We start from the raw sequence: 24,547 nt of genomic DNA, 5'->3' as shown, positions 1-24,547 counted from the left end.
GCGCTGTGCCGGAGGAGGAGGATTGGGGGGGGCAGCCCTGCTGTCCGGGGGCGCGGGCAAAGGGGGGAGGATGTGTGCATGTGGATAAATGTGCGTATGGGTACGTGTGCGCACGTGTGTCCCGGGGGGGCGGCGCAGCCCCCGCTGCAGGGAAGGCGACTCGGTTGGGGTCGGGCCCGTGCGGGGTGGGGGCGGACACACCCCGGGCGGCGGCGCTGCCATTGGGCGGGGCGGGGCGGGGCGGGGCGCGGCTGCCGGCGCCGGCCGGGAGCGGGGAAGCGGCGCGGATTAAAAGGCGCAGCGCGGCTGCAGTAGTAGCGGCATCAGCATCAGCGTCAGTATCGCTCCCGTTGCGTCCTCCTCCGGCATGTCCCTGCGCAGCGGCTTCGCGCGGCTCCTCCGCAAGCAGGCGGACGCGGCGCTGCAGGTGCCGAAGCCCGGGCACTCAGTGGCGCTGGTCGGCGCCCCCTTGTCCCGGGGCCAGGTGAGCCGGCGGGGCCGGGCCGGGCGGTGGGAACGGGGCGCAGCCACGTGCGGCCCCGCGCTCACGGCTCCCCGATGTCTTTGTGTTGCAGAAGCGGCGCGGCGTGGAGCACGGCCCCGGCGCCATCCGCGGCGCGGGGCTCACGCAGCGGCTCCTCGGCCTGGGTAAGCCCGCGCGCGCCCCCGGCCCCCCCGCCGCCGGCCAGGAGCCAGCCCCGTGCCCGGGCTCCGGCCCCGCCCGCCTAGCACAAAGGCAGGGGCGGCGCGCTGGTGCCCCAGAGCCGGGACGGGCCGCATTCCTGCCCTCGGTTGTAGCTTTGGGGGCCTCCCTGTCCCCGGGGGCCCTTGTGCCTGCCTGGACAGCCCCCGACTTCTGACCGCCCATGTGTGCAGGCCCACAGGGGAGATGCGTCCCGCCCCCTCTACCACAAAGCTGGGTGTTCAGTTGCACCATGCCTATTCAGGGCATGCACTGGGCTTGGTGCAAGGGCACACAGTGTGGTTTAAAGTAAAACGCTGAGTTTTTGGGGGGTGGGTGTTTTACATCTGTAAGCAGCCTGGTGTTTTAGTGCTGCTTAAATCTCTGCAGCCCTCTTGAGCTGCTTGGATGGCAGGTTTCACAGGAGTCCTGCCCGGGTGCTGGAGACTTATGATTCAGCAACCAGAAGATGCCTATGTGCACAACTGAGTGTCTCCTTGGAGTGGCCCAGGACAGCTCCCACACTGTGCGTCCCTTCTTTGTTGGGTGGTGCCTAGACATATGCTACCCAGGCCCCAGCCGTGCCGTTATGGCAGACTCTAGCAGGGATGTTGAATTTTAATGAACAGAGTCTTTGATGCCGCCATGAAAGAGGAGGAGCAGGAGGGGACTCAGAGGACTGGCCACTCTGGTACCATAAAGTAAAAGCAGGTCCAGAGGCTAGAGAGATTCAAGTTACCAAAAATTACTGAAACACAAGAATTGCCAGATGTGCAAGGAGAAGATAAAAGTTTGGGAGGTAGCGGAAAGGACAGAGCAGGCAGCTGTTTATAATGATGGACATCTAACACATGACTGCAATGCTTCTTGCCTGTAGTCAGCTCTGGGGTGTCCTTCAAATAGCTTAGGCCTAATAATTGTTATCTTGAAACAGAAGGAAAAATGTTTGCATGACATTGACAACTAATAACTTCAATGAAAATCCACAGGGGGAGAGCATCAAATTGTTTCTTGATACTGGAAAGACCAGAGATTATGATAGTTAAAGTGTAGTCTATCCAAGTTGTATGTTTAAAAAAAAAAAAAAATGCTAAGTGAATGGTGAAAAAACAGATTCTCTGGTTTTTAGCTGCAGAGCTAGGGAGGAATTATTAAATACGACTTATCTCTGTCTCTCACAAATATTAAAAACTTCCATGATTTTTGTTTTCTTTTGTTGATAGCATGCTGACAATCAGCTATTAGGTAAAGGCGCCATAAAAGCCCCACTGAAGCACCTGATTGATACAGTTGTTGGGCAAGTCGGGTCCAGCTAACACGATGCCTATCCTGAGCATGCATTGGCTTGGTACGGGGGGTGCACAGCACAGAGTTTAAAGTAAAACACTGAAGGGGTTTTTTTTGCGGGGGGAGGGGGAGTTTACATTTGTAAGCAGCCTAGTGTCGTATTGCTTAAATCTCTGCAGCCCTCTTGATGAATAGTCAGGTGGTGCACAGATTGCTATAGATCCTGCTGTGAGAGGCCCTCCTGAAAAGCAGTGATAAAACAACTTCCCTGTGCATGCTGGCTAAATTTATCTGGTAGGAAGGAAATAGCAACCTAGCTTTTTGCCCAGTATGGGGCTATTATCAATCAGACAGTATGGGGCTATTAACAATTAGAAACTGGACAAAAGCTGACAGGATCGTTCTGCATGTACAATATTGTAAGCTTTCTCCTGCCATGTCCCCACCCCCCACCTATCCTCAGCTGCTATCTTCTTTGTCTTTCTTTCCTACCTCTCTTTCAAATACTTCTAATGTTGCAGATGCACTTCCCTCCCATCACTCTGTACTAAGGGATAATTGCGCGCAAAGCACTGTTACTTGTGTGGCTACTTTTCTGTGCTCGGATTACGCTACCAAACTCCACAAAGGAAATTTGAGTGAACACGTTAAAATTCAATCTGTTCCAAGATCTTGAACCTCTCCTTAGTCACAGCTGGCCCTACTGTTGTATCTTATAGTGTATGGGATGTAACACTGACAGTGGGAGCATCCCCTTAAAGAGAGGTAACTAATAACCCTTAACTAAGAGAAATATATCTTCAGGAATAAGCCCTGCATGAATGGACTTCTGAAGCATTTTGTATCCATACATAGCACTTTCTCTTTGTGCATGTGCAGGGTGAATGTTAAAGCTACATTTGCAATATTTGACATTTGTCTGATTTTTATTTATTTTTTATTTTTTTTTTGAGCTAGCCAGAGCGCACAGATCAGAGAGTTCAAGTGTCTCGAAAGTAAAGTGGTAGTGGAAGATGGCTTTTTGGGAGGTCAAGGATGGGTAAAAGATGGGCATCTTCTCTAGAAGGATGCTGCTGCTTTTTCCTGCATCAATAACATGAATTAACAAAATATACTTCTAATATAAGACAAGTGGAGGTTTTTTATTTTATTTTTAAAGCAAATTAAGGTCTCCCTCCTTATTTAAAATACAGTATTTATTTATTTATTTACTTATATTTAAACCTGTGTCTCTGTCTTGCTTTCTTTGGCTTGAATATAAAACAAATAAGGACTTGTATATCACTGCCCTCAAGCATTTTTATAGCTCAAAGCTTTATTTCCCTTCCACTACAGGGGGTGGAAGGGAAATAAACCAAGAAGTAGTGTGGGGGTGTAAACCTGATGGAAGAGTGACATTTCATAGCTGGAAAAGCTCTAGTAAAGCATCCAGCAAATCTCCCTTTCGATGCAAATACATTTATTTTATGGGAGTGTGTTACTTCTAGGCTCTGGTCATCTGCTACACTGGAACATACAAGCAGCATCAAATGCTCAATGTGATTAAAACTAGGGTGAACAATTTCCTCTTCTGCAGGTCCACCTTCATGTCAGAGCTGATGATGGGTGTGGGGTTTTTTTGTTTTTGGAACTTGCTTGTCTGGCTTGGGGCCCAGCTGGTTTAAAAAATGGTCTGACCAGAACTACTTATAGTGGGGTGGTGGATAGTGAGAACCTTAGAATTCCTTGTCTGCAGTCAGGGGTGTAGGTTGTAGTCGTGTTGGTCTAAGGACATAGGCAGACAAGGTTCTTTGGATTAATCTGATATCTTTTATTAGACCAACTAAGTAGTTGGAAATGTTTTTCTTAGCAAGCTTTTGGGTTTAAAAACCCTTCATCAGGCTTAGGAAGCATCTGCAGTTGGTGTGTGCTCTTTTTGGATGAAATGAATAGTAAAGAAGCCAGAGGCTGGTATGCATGCAAGATAGGCAGTCATGGGATGTAGGATGTAAATTGAGGAGTCAGTGGGTGAGAGACAGGCTGGGGGGGATCTACCCCTCAATATCAATCACTGAAGATGGGGATTGCTATCCCTTCCCTTCTCTCCTAATCTCTATGCTCACTTTTACTAAAATCATAAATGGGGCACCCCGGCAGTCCCATCACAATCTTCTGAGCTTCCTTTTTACCAGATCCTGATCTGCCCCTTGTCTTTCTTCTCTGAGGTACTACTGCAAGAGTTGAAGGGGGCTGCTGCTGCAGCCACTTTATGTGTTGTTTTCTAGCTATCTGGGGAATATTCTTGTTCAGCTGCTCATTTGTGCTCCTACTTAGACACAGGATAGAGCTAAGAGTCGGGGCATCCCTAGTTGCACTCAACTTTGGCAGAAACAACGACTAAGTTCTCTAGCAACAGACTTGAACCAGAGAGAACAGAATCTACTAAACTGCACACATGGTTTCAGGAGCCAGCTCAAAACTGGAGGGGTAGACATAAGAGCTAATACACCAGAATCCAGAGTATCCATTCCAGAACAATAGGTAAGGTTAGTCAAGTCCTCTGTCACCAGTAATTTTGGAGGCTGGCTGAGAATTGTGAAAGGCTGTCTGAGTTTGCAAGTCCTTACAAACAACTTGGTGGTATCTGTTTCTCTCTCAGCTATACCCACTCTAACGGCAGTTGGTATCTTGTAGGTCTCCCAGAAAAGTGTAGAAATTGGGGGCACACAGCCTCTGGCACAGAGCGAAGAAAGGGGGACCCTAGCATGGAAGGAATAGGAGAATATACAGAGCCTCTGACATGGGGGCAATAGGGGAAATATGTGGCATGTGAAGAAGGGGACATGTAGGACACACGGCCTCTAGCATCAGGGGAAACTGGGAGATGCATAGCACCTCATGTGAAAGGGTGTTATAGGTTGTTCCTGAAACTCGGGTGGAACTTGGGGAATTTGTGCAGGCATGCAAGGAGCTTGGCCTAGAGGGAGGATAAACTTTCACTGTCAATGCTGTCTGTCCATCTGAGGGAAGTACAGAAAAATGAACCACGACACTATCTCATGGGCTTGAATTAGCCTAAGAGGTGTTTCATGGGAGGCTCTAGGAATTAAAGGTCTTTGACCTCTCCAACCAGTTACCAGTTCAGCACAGATCCCAATTGAACTACTTTGCTGAGCCCTTCATAGTGGTTTTCCAGTCCCCTTTCCTAAAAAAGAAAAAACTAGTTTCAAATCTTAGAAGTAGGAGGTGGTTTGGGTCTGGATGCTAACTTCTCGTTTGGCTAGACAGATAAGAGGGGACATGTAATACAATACTGGTATGTAAATACTTCCCCTGAGACTCCGTCAATATCAAAATGACTCAGACTTCATAGGAGGAAGAGGAGTGGGTTATATTTATAAGGGTTGGAAATGCGGTGAGCCAGAAGACATTAAAATTTAAGGGCACCTTTTGAGATGAGTGAGTCTGGCTTCTAGTTGGCTCTCTTTGGTCATATGGGTGGGCAGAAGATAATTTTAAATGGATGCTGATGTTTCAAGACATAACATTTCTGCTAGATCTCACAAAGGTACAAAAAAAACCCCAGGGAGCAGTGTGGGGATGTAAACCCGATGACGGAGTGAAATTTCATAGCTGGGAAAGCTCTAGTAAACCATCCAGCAAATCTCCCCTTTGATGCAAATACATTTATCTATAGGAGTGTGTTATTTCTAGGCTCTGGGTGCCTCCTACATTGGAACATGGAGGCAGCATCAAATGCTCAATATGATTAAAACTAGGGTGAACACTTTCCTCTTCTGTGGGTCCACCTTCATTTCAGATCTGATCACACAATCTCCCATGTTACACACCCGGGTGCCCTACTTTCACATCACGCAGAACAGTATCTTCTTGTTAGTGAAGATTTTCTCTGCTTAGCTTGGTGGATTAAATCTGTTAAAATAGGTGTCCTTAACCACTGGTCACAATGACTCATGCATTTGCTCTTGAATTCTGTCCTTTTGCTGATAGACAAAGAACTGACTAAGGTGTAGGCATGCAAGTATAAATCAGAAAACTCCTGTTTTATAAGCTATTATGTTCTCTTATTGTAAACTGCCCTGAGCCTTTAGAAAGGGCAGCCTATAAATACCTAAATAGATTAGCGGTGCCCCACAGCAGCATGTCTGTTACCAAAAAGCTACATGGATCTATTATTTCTGTAGACTCCCTATCTAGTTGGAGGATGGTTACATCCACCCTGCTTTGTATAGGGGACAGTGATTGTGTAAGGATCCCTTTAAACAATTTCTATAAGCATTCCTTTGTTTTGATTTCCTGTTCCCCAAACCTCTCCTGGTCTTGCCTCTGTCTGACTCATTAGGCATCATTACAATAGAGTAAGGAAGGTCTCTTAAATAAGTTGGCTTATTGCTCATGCAAGAACAAAGAAGATATACAATGATGTGGTCAAGGTGGGACTTGAATTTCTGGGTTGCATGAACAATGTGTCACCATGGTTTTAGAAACTTTGGGGTGAGGTTGGCTGATAATTAGACGCTCATTTGATACCATCCTTTATATCCAAACCAAGAAGGCAGTGTCCAAAAGTCATTCTTACTTGTCTCTTTTCCCCACTATCTCCCACCCCAGTTTCTTATGCCTGTATCCCCACTTAGTTTCCAGCAGGCTAGTACATATGAAACAGTAAAATGCCTCTGTGGTTTATTGCTGTGTCAAGAGACTGATTCAGAGATCCTAGTTTTCTCTGATTTAAAAAAAAAAAAAAAATCCAAAATTTTCTAACTTAACGCCCCCCCTCCACATTTTTCCGTGATTCAAATGAAATGCCACTAGTGTGTGTGTACGCATGCGTATAAGTGGCATTTCATTTTAATTATGGGAAAATGTGGATGGGGTGGGGGGTTATTAAGAAAATGTTGGATTTTTTTTTAATTTTGTTTTAAATTTTAAATCAGAGAAAACCAGGATCCCTGCTGATCAGGAAGGCTGAACTCCTGGCCTATAAAGCAGCAGTTTCTGACCCATGTGTTGGCAAGGTGAAGTAGGCGACTCGCCCTGCTGCTGCCAGTACAGTGCACGTTTTCTTTTTTAGTGGAGAACCTCTGTATTGAGGACTAGCTGGCCATCCACTTTCACCAGAAATAATTTTCCTCTACAGCCTTGTCTACGTTAGGCTGGTTCTGTCCCTAGAAGTTCTGGTATGAGGTAAGAGATGCCACAGGAAAGCTAGCTAATATCACTATTTGTAATACAATTTGTTAAGCTGGCCTTTATTTGTGGAGCAGGCTGGAAATATCAGTGGATTTGAGCAGAGGCACCAAGGAAAGCAGCCACGGTGGACTGACTTATCCCATTTTTTATTTATCTCGCTGATTTTTAATAGTAATTTAAATCAGCCAACAGAAAACCATGATTTAGCCTCTTTTAATTTTCTTTTGCAGTTGTACTTGTCTTAAAAAAATATATATTGGTCCTTGTTAGTTGGTAACAATTGAAACATGATGACTTCCCGCTTTTGTTATTTCTGCTATAGAAGACACACACAATACTTATGCACATTTACTTTAGCACTTATGTAGATGTGTTCCTCTATGCCCTTTATCACAAACAAATGAGTCCACCCATGCCATTCTTCTTCCCCCAGATCTTGGTGGGGTGGGGGGGAGAAGAGAACAAGCTGGGTTTTTACTCTGAAACAGGAAGAGAACTAGGAATTGAGTTAGAAGGGTAAAAGTGTCACCTTGAAGGCAACTCATTACCACAGGCAGCAGCAGTATGTTTCAGGTAGAATTGGTCTAACCCTGTCAGAAAAGTCATGTTGCCAATCTGGAAAGTAGTGCATGTAGCTGCCATATTGGAATCCAAGATGACTGCTGTAAATTCACGTTTTGGTCAATATTTCAGCTCCTAGTAGGGTTAGAAAATTAATTCCAATGATGAAATCAACATTGTATGAACTGAGGAGATCAATCGTAACATTTCCATCATGGTAGCTGTCTATGATTCCAAGATGGCTGCCACAAATTCAGTGTTGTTCATTATTAGATACCCAAAGAGACTTGTCCTTATTGCCCTCAAGCAAACGGTACAATGGAGCTGATGGCATCACTGAGCCCAGCGAAGCATGGGAGGTACAGCTCAGAATCTACAAGATGCATCATATGTCTTGAAGTAGGTTCACAGTCAACCATTAGCCCAAAGTACAACTGCTGGAATTCTACAAGGAAACAAGTCACTCATTCAACTTAGGACAGTTGTTGAATTCAACACTTGTTATGGCAGTATTCTTGACAGACTATCATGTTGTGCTGATCCTGTGCTGCAACATTCCAGCAGCCTCAATTGGCACTGTTCTTGCTACAGTTCTTTTACACACAAAACACATACTGAGAGACTGTTAAGTCACACAAGGTAGATGAAAGGGAAACCCTACCAACAACATGCACTAGGACATCAAACAGATCATCTACTCCAGCAGTTCTCTGGAGGATGTGCATATTCTGGCAGAAATGTTCTAATAACATTAATTTGCGTGCAGTGACCCCGTTAATGATCCTTCTGCAGGTTCACCTACGGAAACCTTGTTACAACTCTTGCTTCCTCTAGACAGTCCTGAATTGGGTCTGAGGTTGGACCTAGAGAGTGGTAGACAACAGAAGTGAATCATCATGGTGCTCCATGACCAGTGGTGTCCCACAAGGCTCCGTCCTTGGACCTGTACTCTGTAATGTCTTTATTAATTATGTGGATGCTGGTGTCCGAAGTGGACTAGCCAAGTTCACTGATGACACCAAACTTAGCCTACCCAAAGATAGGCTAGTGATCCAGGCTGACCTTGATAAGCTTAGAAAGTGGACGGATAAAAACCTGATGACATTCAAAACAGAAAAATGTAAGGCACTCCACCTTGGGCTGGGGCGGGGGGAAACCCGCATCACACTTCTAGGCTCGGCAGTGCTATGCTTGCTAGCACCACGGCCGAAATGGACTTAGGGAGTCATGATTGACCACAGGATGAACATGAGCCGCCAATGTGATGTTGCAGCTGGTAAAACAAAAAGAACTCTGGCTTGCATCCAGAGATGCTTCTTCTCAAGAAAATCGCAGGATGTCATCCTCCCACTTTACTTGGCCTTGGTGAAGCTGCAGCTGGAGTACTACATCCAATTTTGGGCTTCACAGTTCAAGAAGGATGTGGAGAAGCTTGAGAGAGTCCAGAGGAGAGCCATATACATGATCAGAGGGCAAGAGAACAGGCTTCATGAAGAGAGGCTGAGAGCCATGGGACTCTTCAGCCTGGAAAAGTGCGGACTCATGGGTGAACTGGTGGCAGCCTGTAAGTATGTAAGGGGTGTGCATCAGGATCTGGGGGAACAGCTGTTCACCAGAGTGCCCCAAGGGATGACAAGATCCAACGGTCACAAACTCCTCCACGACCATTTGAGGCTGGACATAAGGAAAAACTTCTTTACTGTCCAAGCCCACAAGGCCTGGAATAGACTCCCTCCAGAGGTGGTGCAAGCACCTACTCTGGACACTCTTAAGAAACATTTGGACGCTTATCTTGCTGGGAACCGTTGACCCTAGCTGACTTCCTGCACCTAGGGCAGGGGGCTGGACTCATTCATCTTCTGAGGTCCCTTCTAGCCCTAATGTCTGTGAAGAAGAGCCTGAGTTGAGTGTTGTCATCTGGATTGGCCAATGCAATACACAAACCGGCAAAGAAGAATGAAGTATTGCGTTGCTGAATTGGTGTTGAAGATTTAATAGCTGCTGAGGCACGTTACCATCCTGAACGCAGGCAGGAAGAACAATGGAAGCAAGAAGTCTCTTGTTCCCATTCGCACATGGAGTTTGCGTAAGAAGGTATTTTTCTTTCTCCTGAAGCAAGAGCATAGCCTCAAGTGATTGACGAACTAGATGCCGGTTTTCCACAGAAATATGTGTACAGTCTGAAAGGTATACTCAAAAGGTATTGCAATTCAGTAGAAGATGAAGGTGGTGTGAACATCTTCTGACCTCACTGAAGTAAATGCAGCAAGAACTTCAGTCTTACTACAAGACGGCCATTCAGTTTCAGCACCAACTTATCTTCCAAACTGTGACAACTGGTAAAGCTGCACAAGGGATACAGCAACTTGAATGAAGAACAAACCCAAAATTGTGTTCCTGATAGGCCTTTACACATTGATCTGTTTGATTTTTGGAAGATGACAGTGATAACTTAGATTGCTGAAAGCTGTGCGCAAGATAAAAATCTAGATGACAATGTACTGAATATATGTCAGGATTTGGTTTACCTGCAATTAAAGGGCAAAAAGCTAATGCCAAAACACGTTGAGTTAAGCTTGCTGATGCATCATGTAACTAGATCTAAGAAGCTGGTATAAAGTCTCCACAATGCTGGATGCAGCATACTGTATAGCACAGTTCGTTGCGTTAAGACCACCATTGCTGAGAAACTTAAAGAAATTGCGGGAAAATTGAGTTGTTTTCTTACGGAATCTAATTCCCAGTCATTTTGTTCAGTTTTCACTGGACAACATCAACATCTTGGAGACAGCAAATGGAAAACAAACATTTAATGCAACACAAATTTGTAGCATTTAAAAGAGGACCATCAAAACCAATTGAGACTGAAGAAAGCACCAATGTAATAAGAAGGAAAAGAACCTTGAAAGAAGTACCACCTGAATTTAACAAATTGTTCTGGCGATGATGATCTATAATGAGTCATTGAAACCACCTGTCCATTGTATGGGTAGTAGCACAAATGAAAAGCTCAACAACACAGCTATTTAACAGATGTCAGCAAAACTACCATGAATACTGGGTAGAATATCAGGAGAACGTTGCCATACCAGTATGGAGAGCGTTTAACCAGTTTCTTTCTGATGGTGGTATCATCAATTGTTGGATTTTGTTCCACGTGGCCTGCACCACCATCTAAGTACAACACCATTTGGACTGTCCATGCAGTGTAAAACAATTACTGGATGCCTGGGACAACAGCACACAGTCATAACATTTGATCGGGCATTGTATTGCAAAACCTGCATGGGCTTGGTCAAAAGAGACTGAAGGAGTAATCATTCAGCTGCAAGGCTTCCATATCATTGTCATTTACCTAACAGCAATTGATCAGCATTTCACTGCTTTATGACTTGAAGGTGGTTGGACAGGAGGTAGATTATTTCCAGAAAACACTGCCACCAACATAATGAAAGGAAAATTGTACAACCGTGCTATAAAAGCACACAAGATAACATTTGAAGCAATATGGTATATTCTGATGAACAAATTAATTGTGTGGTTGTCCAGTTCAAGCAAAGGATTAGATTATGATACCATTAACTGCCTTTCCAGTAGCATAGCTGTTGCATTCAGAAACGATGACTGCGAAGCGAGAAGGAATGAGGTCAACGATTGTTACTTTACTTCAAGAATTTGTGGAAGAACACTTGCATCAAGGTATGTTCAAATACTGAATGAACCTTTTGGAAACAGTCAATACTCTCGTGCTTAATCACAGCTGAACATGAAGGAAACTGGCATGAACATGGCATGTGCCTTTGAACAAATGCTTCTGCTTATAGCTGTGCATGATCATACCAGTTATACAAGATGGGTTCCAGTATATCTTGAATGTATGAAGGATTTAGCAGTTTTTGCTCCTACAGCGCAAAGGAAGGAGGATTAGGGGTCAAGACAACTAATCTCCCATTTTGTAAACATTTCAACCAACCAGGAAATAGGTTAACTATGCCATCAGCAGTTTTGCAAACCTTGTTAATGTGCTCTAACACGCAGCACAGGATCAATACAACATGATGTCTATCAAGAATACTGCCATAACAAGTGTTGAATTCAGCAAATGTTCTACATTGAACAAATGCCTCATTTCTTCTACTTTGGCTAACCATTGACTGAGAACCTACTTTGAGACATGATACATCTTGTAGATTCTCCATGCCTTGCTGGGTGCCATGATGCTATCAGCTCTATTGTCACATTTGCTTAAGGGAGATAAGTCTCTCTGGGTATCTAATAATGAGCAAAACTGTAAATTTGTGGCATTCATCTTGGAATCCAACATGACTGCCATGTTGAAAATGTTATGATTGATCTCCTCAGTTCATACAATGTTGGTTTTGTCATTAATTACTTTTCTAACCCTACTGGGGGCTGAAATATTGACCAAAATGTGAATTCACAACAGCCAACTTGGTTTCCAACATGGTGGCTACATGCACTACTTTCCAGATTGGCAACATGACTTTTCTGACATAGGTAAACCACCTCTACATGAAATGCCGCTTGTGGCAATGAGTTGCCTCCAGCAGCAAAATCTAGAGACCTTATTGGTCAATTTATACCAAGAGTGAGCAAGATATGGCCCACCAAGAGATTTTTATCCAGCCTGCCTGGCCCAGGTGTGAGGGGGCAGCCTGGGCTGTGGCATATGTGGCCAGTCCCACCATCCCCAGGCATACAGCGGGGCTGGGTTGGCACAGCAGCGAAATTTGCTTCCTGGCAGCAGTGGCTCCTGGCTGCTACCGTTAGTGTCATTGCCACTGCCGCCAGGCCTAGCCCTGCTGCCTGAGCACCCTGGCCTGTTCGCTCTGCACCCATGCTGCTTCCCACCTGACCACGGCCCCATCCCATCTACCTGGCTGAGTGTACCCTGCCCACACGGGTCCTGGGCTGGCCTCCATGGAGACCCCAGGATCACCAGGTGGTGACAGTATGGGATCAGGCCCTGAGACAGAGCCACTTAAGGAGTTTTGGTGAGCTGTTGTGAAGGGGGAGACGGAGTGGTTACTGACCTAGCCTGTCACCAAAGCTCCCTAAGTGGCCCTCCAACCCAAATAATTGCCCACCCCTGATTTATACCCTACTAAGTCCACTACTAGGGACTTTGCTTCTGTTTTGACGAAGAATGTTATCAAATAGGTAAAGTAGGCAGCATGTTTTCTTTCTGCTCCAATCCGTTTTGAACCACAAAGGCAGTGTACAGGATTCTTCTTCTTATTCCATTCAAATTTCACGTTTCTTAATCACTAACGAAGTGTTGGAGGTGCAGCCTAAACGCTGCAGGAGGGAATGTTTTCTCATAAGAATACAAACTATCTATTGGTGTGAAAATATTTTCATAATCATTTTATTTGGGCTTTTATTTTTTTAAAGCTTTAGCCAAATTCATTTAACATCCTTTTTAATCTTTCACCATAGATTAACTAATCCAGCCCCTGCTATCTTTTGTTATGCTTTCCTGAGATTTCCCTCTTACTCATTTTGTTATACAGAGGTACCCAATTATCTCTTGTCTTGGTAGGGGGTGATGGTATCCAAATGTGAAAACAGAAATCGGGTTTATCCTGGGTTTTGATGAGCATCAAAACTGGCTCAGGACAATTGCGCATGCATGTACACATGCAGGTTGAATGGCAATTAAGTCATGATTGTAAAGGGAGAAGAGGGAATGATATCTTGGATACTTCATACTGGCTTAGAGTGGGACAATGGGCTCATATAGCTGTAGGATCCCGGGATAAAAGGCTTTGTCCCCAGAGAGAGTCTGATTTTAGCCCAAGAAGCAGCTTTAGCCCAATAGCAAGTGGGTAGAAGTGTTGAGGATAAATGGTTTCCAGGTTGTAGTCGTATTGGTCTAAAGAAAAAAGCAATCGGGACTCATAGTAGAGATGATATCTTTTATTAGACCAACAAGATTTTTCAAAAAAATGTCTTTAATTGCAAGTGTTTGGGCACAAATGCCCATCATCAGGCATTGGAGAAAAGATTGTAAAAGTTCTCCTGAGTAGAATGGGATGAACGGGAATTCTTTCTTCATCTGTGGGCTCAGAATCCCTTTTAGATGTAGCGTTGACAAATAAGACTGTAGTCCTAATTTTCATGCAAACCAGAAAAATTCACTTAAATTGTCAACCATTGAGTCCTTAACAAGCTGTGTCTTCCTTTCATTCGTTGTTTAAACTGCTGCTTACTGCTTGGGTCACAAACATAATGAATTTTCCATTCACACCCAAGTTTTCCAAAAATGCTTCTTCCCTGCATGAATAAAAGCAGTTTGGCACAACTGCCAGTCTATATTCAGGAACAGCAGAGAATGCTGTAGTTCAGGATGGAGGGGCAGTGACAGAACTGCTTGGGTGCTGCTGTGCTGCAGATGCATACATGGAAGCTGACTTTCAACTGCCCACCTGTCTCTTGGCACCATTTTTTCTTTTTAGAACGGTCTAGCCACTCATTTAAAATTTTTTTAAAAATTATTTTAAGACTGATAACAGCAAGGCAAGTAGATTCTACTAATCTAAAAAAGAAGGTTCAAGGAAGGTAGAAGAGCAAAAAGGAAATCTTCTAAGATGCTGACTGTGGGACAGCAGAGGGATGTGTGTGCGCTGTTGAATTGTCTTGTGCACAGACTTGCATGCAAATCTTATACACTAGGTGTAAGATATGGCCGCTGTTCTTAACCGTAGAAAACATTAATTCAAATGGAGATATAGGAAACAGAAGCATAGACGTGGCTTTTTGCAGTGATGTCACACGAGATTTTGCTCTGTCCCTGGATCTTTCATATACTTTTATGTATGTCCTTGGGCAAGCTAATTAACTACACTGTACCTCAGTTTTCCACATCTTTTGCTCTAATAACAATTAACAGAGGCTTGTAATACTAAGACATGTTAAGTGCTTTGGAATTCTTGGGAGAAAATGTTGGAGTAGGGCTATGTTACTAGAATAGCAGTATGATTTTAGGGGTGGATGAGGTTTTTTGCTTGGTTGTTTTTGTCTTTCAATTTGGAGCTACTACATTTTAGCATCCTTCATTTAAAGTGTTTCAAATGCCTTTCTGTGAGGGATAGAGGGGAAACAATTCTCTCTCGAGGTGCTGCTAACCTTATGTGCTTGTTTAACAGTCAAATTACATTTTGTTCTGTTTTGTTTTTGTTGGTTTTTTTTTAAGACTAGTCTGGATGAATCACTGGTATAGTCAAGCATGGAAGTTTCCATGTTCCTAAACTGGATGACAAAATGTAGCTGTAAGTCTTGGTTTTAGAAATTCTAAAAATCAATAAAAATGTTATCCTGAAATGATTCAATCCACTGGTAAGTGTCATTGATAAACGAATGACGTTGTGTTTATCGGACTGCAGTCCAAACATTGCATCATTGTTCTAGTGTGGCACTTGGCACCTTTTTCAGGCAGCAAGTCAGAATGACCCAACTTGGGCACACGGCAAGCCAATGTTGGAAAGTCTCCTGCCATCAAACACTACTGAAGTGCACCCCTCACCCCAGCCATAGGTTGCTGACCCCTGTTCTAGTGTGTAAGGGCTTGATGGAGAAATTGATTGGAAAAATGACAAATGCAAGTAAACCAGACATTAATGAAATGAAAGCATCCATAAATTCTTGTTCAGCCTGCCACGTAGCAGACAGAGAAGTGAATAGAAGCTAGAACTACATGTTCAACTCCATTCTAACTTTGGCCCCTGGCTGATTGGTCAGGCCAGCCAGCCACCTGGCCCTAGTGAGTATATTTATAAATATATATTTCATATCCCACACTGTTTACTATCAAGTATCAACACATTCCTCCTTGCTGTTCTTTGTGCTAATATGCAGATTTTTTTTAACTCGTCATAGGTTCCTTGTCTGTAAAGCGCATGCACACAACTCTAGTCTTTCAAGGAGGATGTGTAGTAGTCATTTAATACTCTAGAGAAAGGAGTAAGTCCTAACGGTTCTAGGCTAGGATGAGAGCCTGCAGTTGCATATTCCTGTGGGGGTGGCGGTGGTGATTGCTGAGAATATGCAGGATGTCCAAGGAAGCTTGAGCTGGGCTCTGTAGCTATAGGAAGCATTTGGTGCGGGTAAGAGCCACACTCCCCCAGGAGAGGAAACCCAGGCAACTGACCTATCCCTCTTTGGCCATTTACTGTGGCTTTTCTCTGCTTTTAATGCTGGACAGTGATTAAAGCACTTGTCTATATACAAATACCATAAAGAGAGGAGACATCACACAAACCAGGGCAATTGGTGAGACACCTTTAGAGTCCTGGTGACCACAAGAGCTTCTCAGATATAGCAGCTCCTATCTTGGTGTTTACAAAGGCATGTACCATCCAACTTTTTCACAAATTCTCTTGTGTAGGCTTATGGATTTGATGGTGATTGCAGTAAGTAACCTCTAGTAGTTAAAAATGGATGCTAATTACCCCAAATCCCTCTGTGGGGTTTTTTTTTGTTTGTTTGATTTTTTTTTTTTTTTTAAATAAGGTTATGTCCATAAAAAATAGCAGGATATGGGGAGGTAACTCTTTCTGAAGTCCAACCCCTTACCCATTAGCTTGCTTTCAGGATAGCTCTGAACTTTTAAAACCACCTTTGTCAAAATCCTGTATGGGAGGGTGGTCCCTTATTTTACACTACTGAAATTACCTTAGGGCTGTATTTTTAGAACTGTGTAATAGAAAAAAATATACCGATTATGAAAATATCAGGATATGATCAACTGTAGCAATCCCATCTCCTTATCCCTCCCTCTTGTCTTCAAGAGGAGGTTAGATAAGCATCTAGCTGGGGTCATCTGAACCCAGAACTCTTTCCTGCCTATGCAGGGGGTCAGACTCGATGATCTATTGAGGTCCCTTCTGACCCTAGCATCTATGAATAAGAAGAGGGGCAGCCTTGTGCTCCACTTCTCTGTACAGAAGGGATGAAGCCACCTTTCTGTATCATGACCTCTAAGCCACTGCAAGTCACTTGCGGGCACCTGCCCATATGAGCTTGATCTCTGTTAAACACTGTGACAGATGAAAGGAACTTGGAAAATTTCAATTATTCAGAGAGTATCTGCCCAGGGTACTTGATACTTGCTGCATGCCTGCCCTCCTGTATTTTTTGTCTTGCTTCCACTAGTGTTTTTCCAGTCCTTTTCACCTATTCTCATCATCCCTTTTTAAGGAAGACTAAAAGAGAAGGATGTGTATATGTGTGGAGAGGCTTTTCAGGAAAATCTAACAAGAAACTGGAGACCTAGCAACCCCTGCCATTTGCTGAGTAGATCTGAGACTCCTTCAGCATTTTTTTGCTGATGTGGACAGCTATGTCCCAGAGGGATGGGGGAGCACCCTTGAGGTGATTGTGTTGCAGAGCTGGGTAAAGTGCTTGGCTCAGGCCAAAGCTGTCTTCATGTTTCAGAGCTCTCTCTCTTTCATGGCCAAACCAATGCTGTGTTTGAACTAACTCATGGGCAAACCTGTCCAAGGAAGACAGCAGCCTGACAATCTGTAGTGGGCTAAAGAGCATAAACCACAGGGGAGACTATTTTGCAACTCCTGTGAAATGGAGGCGTATCTGTTCTCAAAACTGGTATCTGCCAATATGTTGTCTTCTCTTTCTCAGGCCTCAAACAACCTGAGCCTGATTGATATAGCCTATAGATTATGTTCCCCTAGCAAACTGGAAATTAGGCAGCATCACAGAATCTAAAGTAAAACAATTTCTCTTTGCTTTCACGAAGGCAAATGAATAGTGTCTTTTACCAGACTGTTCGTACATCCTGCTTGTAGGTGGCTGGAAAAAGCCATAAGAACAGCTGCCTTTGTGATGGCTTTGGTACTTTTGATCTTAGCCAGGATCTGGCAGCAGTACAAAAATGACTAGGTTGATAAGAGAGCATATGTGGATTAATTCCATGTCAAATTTGGGAAATTTGCATTTCCTTATTTTCCCCCTTCCCTTTCCAGATAAGTTTTTACTGGTTCATCTATTTATATCTGTAAATGTGGGCAGGGGGATATTACCCTGAGCTCTATAACCTTTGAAGCTATGAGATGTTTCAAGGGTAGCCACTTCATGCTCTTGAGAACCAATTAATTCACTTTAGTCATTCAGTCTATATCACACATCCATATTGTTTGTTTACCCAGTTAAACTTGGAGAGGACTGTATTTTGAATGCCTGTTTGGGTACTTGAATCCAAGATGAGCTCCCCATCCCTTTGTTTTTTTGCTCTTTTTTTCAGGCTGCCGAGTATATGATTTTGGAGATCTGAATTTTACTCAGGTGCCTAATGATGAGCTGTACAACAACCTGGTAAAATACCCACGGTCTGTGGGATTAGCCAGCCAAGTGCTGGCTGATGCTGTAAGTGGAGCAGTGGCTGCTGGGCACAGCTGTGTAACCATAGGAGGTGACCACAGGTGAGCTGAGATGCATTCAGTGTCATTGATCTGTCTTAATCTTCAGATTAACCCTGCTTTCTGTCAAGGGCACTGTCTTTTTAGTAGTGTAAATCAAAATAGAGAATTAAACGGGGGTAGAAAGAAGGTGGCTCCTTCATTACTGAAGTGCCACAGGGCTTGGATCAGGCAACTTTAATTGAAAGTGAATAGAAGTAACTGAAAGCCTGTATCCAAGTTCTTCAAGCGATCACGTCAGTGAATATCTGCCACTCCTAGTCTTTGCAGTGCTGAAAATCTTATCTTCCCCCTCTGTAGCACTTATCATGTGGTGAAATAGCATTTTTAACCCTGTGAGAACCAAAGTACTGAAGGGGGCAACAAAAAGATAATCTTGGAGAGTTACAGAAGTGACTGATTGCACATTTCAGAAGAATTTGGCAATGGTAAAAACAATGAAGCTGCCCTTTTAGGGTAAATGCACATGGTGAGGCAACATGCAACCTACTACCTTTTTACATACATAAAAATAAATTTGAGGGCTTAGCTTAGTGGCACAAGGGACATCTCCCAGTACCAGTTTACTTCTCGTTCCTTAAAATCTTTCAGAAATGCTTGTCTCAGTGGTAATGGTGGGTCTCATTGTGGCATCCTCACCACAAACAGCTTTATATAAAACAAGGCAACCTTGCTGGCTGCCCTGAGTTGCAGTCACTCCGAATGTGTTCACGAGGGGATGTATATTTTCCCAACCTGAGTAAAGATTTGCTCTGTCACTTCTCCAGCTTGGCGCTTGGTGCCATTAGTGGCCATACACGACAGTGCCCACACCTCTGTGTGATCTGGGTGGACGCACATGCGGATGTCAATACCCCACTCACAACCCAGTCTGGAAACCTCCATGGACAACCAGTCTCATTTCTCTTACGAGAGCTCCAGGATAAAGTAAGTGGCTCTGACTTCTTACACGTACGATGACGTAACTGCACAGCACTGTTCATTTTCAAGTCTGATGAAAGGGGCAGACTCATATCCCCTCCCCGCCCTTTATTTCCCAATGAGATGATGTGCTGGCAGCATATCTAATCCCTCCCATAATACACTTTGCTCTTCTCCTGGTAGGCTTTCCCTCCAGGGCAGAGGTAGTCCCTTGTTTAAATCTTGGTTTCTGAGGCTCTTGTTAAGGGGTGGCATCCTAAATATAGCTATTTGGGATATAGAGAAGCTTCATGTCTCATTAGTTCACCCTGGGCAATCCTAGGTCAGCACTTAATGGATGAGCAGGGGCTTCTAGCCAGCAGCTAGACACTGGCTCCTAGTATTTTTCCAGCCAAAAGACGGTCACAGTATGCGAGCAACAATTTTGTCACGAGCCAAAACGGGAGTCTGGAAGAGCTGTTCTGAGCATCCTCAGCTGGTAGCTGCTCCCTTCATAGTTTACTACTCCCTGTTTTTTGACAACTTTGAGGCCTGTCAGGGGCAGGTCCTGCATAGTCTCTCCTGACTGGCTACACCATTACAATTCAGGATTGCTGGAGCCTGCTTGGTTAAAAAAAGTCTGCCAAAAGATAACCTCTGCCTTTTTTAAAGGGGTCAATTTAACAAGAGCTTTTGACCTGTACACAGCTGCTATCAGAGACTAAATATTGGGATGACCTAAGGCCTTTATAACTGATCTGCTTCAGCTGTAGTCCAGAACCTCTATAACAACATGTGGTTGGACATGCCACATACCCAGTGCAGTCTGTTATGAAGGTTTGGGGCACTGACCTTCCATGCCAGAGGTTATGTCTCATGCTGGAGGTTATGCCTGAGGCTTAAGGAAGGATACTAATATTCCTTGCAACATATCTTGCATCAGAAGGGAAGGAAATTATGCCAAGACATCCTGAGAGGATGGACGTGGGCATCAGTGAGGGCCTCTGGTAGTTGAAATCCTTTGTTTTGGGCATACTAGTGTTAAACACACACCCAAACTCCTACCCACAGAAGAGATGCCTCAGAGCTCTCAGAGGGTCATCTCTACTCCATGGAGGACACAAGATGGAGAACACTGAGGAAAGGACACATTTGACCAGGGGCCAACAGCTGCCTAGGTGGGAAAGGAACAGGTCAAGTGAGTCTTTCAGAGCTGGAGAAAAAGAAAAGCAAATCTCAAATTGCTTTTTCCTATAGGAAAGAAAAGGTCTACAGTTTGTTTAATAGAAAATTAAGGTTGGAAGGAACCTTAGGAGGTCATCTAGTCCAACCTGAGCAGGACCATCCCCAACTTGGTCATTCCAGCCAGGGCTTTGTTGAGCTGGGCCTTAAAAGCCTGCAGGGATGGAGATTCTGCCACCTCTCTAGGTAACCTTCCCTCCCAAACACTTTGTCTTTTGACTAACTGGACTTTTCCTGTGTGAGGGACAAAAGAGCAAGGTTCTGAAAGCTGTTGAAAGGATAATACTGGTGATGGCCCTCTGGGGTCAGTAAGTAAGAAGGATGTAAGAACAACCTAAATTTAGGTAATGTGAAACGGAGGAAGCAGAAAAGGGTTTAGACAGGGACCAGTCTAGCCCTGCACTGCCCCATGAGAAGCTCAGGCTAGCCTTGAAAGATGTGCTCTCCCTCCACCTGCAAGTTCGCATAGTGACAAGTAGCAATACCAATTGTTTCACACTTCAGGAGCTTATCACACATTAGCTGGCCTGATTTGCAAGAGATCTGCATCTTTGTTCTGCTCCACTGGACCACAGTATGATTTCCCACTGGGGCAAGAAATGTCATCATTTGTCATTAACTGTTAACACCTATGACTGATTAATCAGTAGTACTAGTTTAACTTCACTCTGGCTGACTTGGCTGTACATCTGAACTACCAAAGGAAGGATTGTATATGAACAGGTCTTTTACTTACCCCAGTTGAACAGACCAGCTGTGCTGATGCTTGGATGGTAGCTTATTCTTCCTCCTTCCAGATAATTCTAAAAGCTGTTTTACAGTTTCCCTCTGCTCATGTCTTGCTCTCAGAAGTCTGATGCATATTCTATAGTTTATACTCTATTGCATACTGCAGCCTTCAAAAGGGTAGGGTACTGGATAGTCCTACAAGTTGCCTTACTCAAGGTTACAACTGCAATATAGGAGTTCCCAACTTCCAACTCTGTGCTCACTCCAGTAGGCACACTTCTAGTACCATTGATGATGATGATAACTTGGGCTTAGCTATGGCTCTGACCCTTAAAACTCAGCCTTTTTGTATGCACCCTTTTTAAGTAAAAGACCTGCATCTGTACTTCTCTCAGGGTGGAAGGCTGCAATCCACTTTTGCTTACTAACCTCACATCCTCAGCTGCTATGGCTGGGCTTTGGCTCCTGTTGTACCTGTCAGAAGTCTGATCAGGATGCACGCACAGCAAGAGAGAACAGTCTTTTGTTTTAGTCGCGGGGACATAAGGTGGAAAAGGCTTAAATAAGAGATATGCATATATAGTATCTTACCTAACCTTGCAAATTTTAAGACCTGCCCTGCTCCCTTCCATTGCTTAAAGGACATTTTTTAATCCATTTTTCAAGATCTTTTATGTGGTCAGGGACCTCTGAACCTAGTCAAGGTTGGGGAAGGGCTTGTCATGGAATTGTCTGTCTCTTTCCGGAAATATGTAATCCCTACCTTCCGCTCCCACCCCCGGGATTGAGTTAGCTTTGTCCCTATGCAGCAGGCTTAAAAAGGTACAGATTTCCCTATTCAGCCTTTGCACAGAAAAAAACATCTCCACTGCCACTTCTGTAATCCAGATAAGTAAGATATCCCTAGCTTGCCTGTAGGGACAAGCAGTTCAGCGCTACTGTGTTTGCCCATCCATCCTTATAGACATCAGTTACTCATGCTGAGTCACTTGTAGAATTAAGCACCATCTGTCTCATCACCAAGATGCCTTGTACAAATGTGGCAGATGAGGAGTAGCTGTTTTCTGGACTCCTGCTATTCCTTTGGCCAGTTATTTGCATGCATCTGAAGATACTTTGCATGCCTCACCAAAGATGCTAGAAAGACACTGCAGTTTGTCTAAAGCACTGATCATTGTTTTTGGATCAGAATAGTCAACTCCCAGTATTTCAGACAAGCAACTTTATTAAATTAATTGAAAAAGGTGTGTGTGTGCAAGCCAGAAACCACTGTTTAGGAGACCACTGACATAGGCTGTTTCCCTTCTTGTACAAAAGGGGATATTTAGTCTCCCTCTATAAATATCACTTCCAGTTACAAAACTGGCCCAGGTGAATAAAGTACCAGACACTTTCAACCCATACAATGGCATCACCTACCTCTGCTCACAAACTTGCCAGTCTCACCCTTACCCCAGGGCACTTTTGGCTGCTCCTCCTCAGTTAATTGAAGGCTTTGGTTAGAACTTACATAAGTGCTTTATCACTAGATTTGACCCTGGCAGCTAGTCTATTGTACCTTAATGCCATTGCTTTACTCCTTCATGGTGGTCTGACTTGTAGTTAACCACTTAATATACAGTAAATCCTGTTTCCAAGGACATTTCATAGCATATCATGTCCCATCTGATTAATCTTTAAAGCTCTGTGTATAGGAGGCAGACACTGTGGCTTTCTTGTGGTTCTCATCCATATATTTAAAGTGTCTTAAAGATTTTGCTAGAAGTATATCCACCTGTGAAATAGACACAGCTGACACAGAAGGGTTAAGTAACTTGCTCAGTTGTGTAGTGAATTACTGATAAACCTGTCCTTGCTTCTAGTCCGTACCCACTCTCCAAAGTATTATGCAATCATCAGCAGTTAGTACCAAGCATTTGATTTTCAAATAAACACTTCGCTTTGGAAAGATTTTAGTCTGAGTAAGTGAGATGCAAAGCACTTCACAGTGAACTTTTGGGGAATATTAAGCATCAGGCTTGTCAAACACCCAACAGTCAAATTATAAAGCTATGTATTCACCTTCTGCTTGCAGATGCCACAGCTTCCTGGGTTTTCCTGGCTAAAGCCTTGCCTCTCAGCACCTGATATTGTATACATAGGTCTGAGGGATGTGGATCCTGCTGAATAGTAAGTGCCAAGACATTTATGGGCTGGTGGGCTGTTTTTTCTCAAGTCTTAAAATTGCATGTTCCCATTGGACAAAGCTACATCAATGATGTGGGCTATTGCCAAGATTAAAGATAATTTATTTTTAACAGCTATATTTTGAAGAACTATGACATCCAATATTTCTCAATGAGGGATATTGATCGCCTTGGAATCCAGAAAGTTATGGAAAGAACATCTGAACACCTGATGGGCAGGTAACTATATAATTATGTCAGATTAGACAAACTCCTTAATAACCAGTTAGCACATCAGGGAATCTCTAATCGACACAAATTTAAATTACTCTAACTGCTAGTCATTTGAGCTTCAGCATTTGCTTCTCTGGAAGGTTATTTCAATAGAAGGAAAAATAAATTATCACTGGTGAAATGTAGTTAACAATCCTGTCAACAGAATACACACACAACCTGGGTAGCAGCTACGTAAACTTCCAGTGCCACTCTCTAGTAAAAGTTCTTTTAAAAAACAAAACAGAAGCTTGGCCTCTTGACAACTAAATACAATCACTTGCCACGACTTACCAAACAACCACAAGAACTGAGAGCTGTTACAAGCATGGGACTTATTCAGAAAGTTCCTTTGTCCCACCTCTTTAATCCAATACCATACTGCTACTAAAGCTTTCCCTTTTTTTTTTTTTTTTAAGGAATAGGATTTGAATTGGATGTAGGGAAATCATTTTCATTTGCTGCTCAAACCTGTGAACTACCTAGCACAAAATAATTGTTTGGTTTTGCTGTTAACAGCTGCCTATACACGTACCTTTTACATACTATTAAAATGTTAAGCTTTTTGTGACTGAAGCAATTGCTTTTACTCTAGTGAGTTTTAAAGTTCACCTAAGCCATACTTAACATCCCATGTATCCAGGTTCCATGACTGCAGAATCTCACTTACCCAAGTCTTTTTTTTTTTTTTTACTTGGTTTTTAATGATTTGCCAAAGCAGGAACACTAGAGTCTACAGATAGCCTGAAACCACGTTTCTAATGTGACATGGCCATTCTTCTTAGCCAGAAATGCAAGGATTCCATAGTGATAGACTTCAGCATACTGGAAAAAATACCATGTAATTCACTATTTTTGCTATAGCCAAGGCCTGTCTACATCTCCCTACTCTGCTAGGACTTCCTTTGTTGCCTTTTACTCTTTTTCCCACATGAACAAGATGACTGGATTGCAGTGCAGGTTCCCTGTACTGTTCCATGGAGGGAGATGTCAGAGAGGTAGAGATATGAGCTAGAACCCAATTCAAAGCCAGGATAGATGGGTAACCTAGAAAACAG

General features: G+C 43.7%; 1 protein-coding gene across 1 annotated transcript in view; it reads left to right on the top strand.

The window, feature by feature from the left end:
• Positions 1–308: 308 nt before the first annotated feature.
• The window catches only part of ARG2 (arginase 2), a 26,443-nt gene continuing 2,204 nt past the window's right edge, over positions 309–24,547 (top strand). The window contains exons 1-6 of the mRNA XM_019477033.2: positions 309–484; positions 576–648; positions 18,006–18,183; positions 18,948–19,107; positions 23,126–23,220; positions 23,352–23,456. Coding sequence (XP_019332578.1) covers positions 368–484; positions 576–648; positions 18,006–18,183; positions 18,948–19,107; positions 23,126–23,220; positions 23,352–23,456 — 728 coding nt within the window. The 5' untranslated portion in view covers positions 309–367. The remainder of the gene's footprint in view (positions 485–575; positions 649–18,005; positions 18,184–18,947; positions 19,108–23,125; positions 23,221–23,351; positions 23,457–24,547) is intronic.

Source organism: Alligator mississippiensis, chromosome 2 (assembly GCF_030867095.1).
Source record: "Alligator mississippiensis isolate rAllMis1 chromosome 2, rAllMis1, whole genome shotgun sequence".
Lineage (NCBI taxonomy): Eukaryota > Metazoa > Chordata > Crocodylia > Alligatoridae > Alligator > Alligator mississippiensis.
This window is presented reverse-complemented; position numbering and strand designations above follow the sequence as displayed.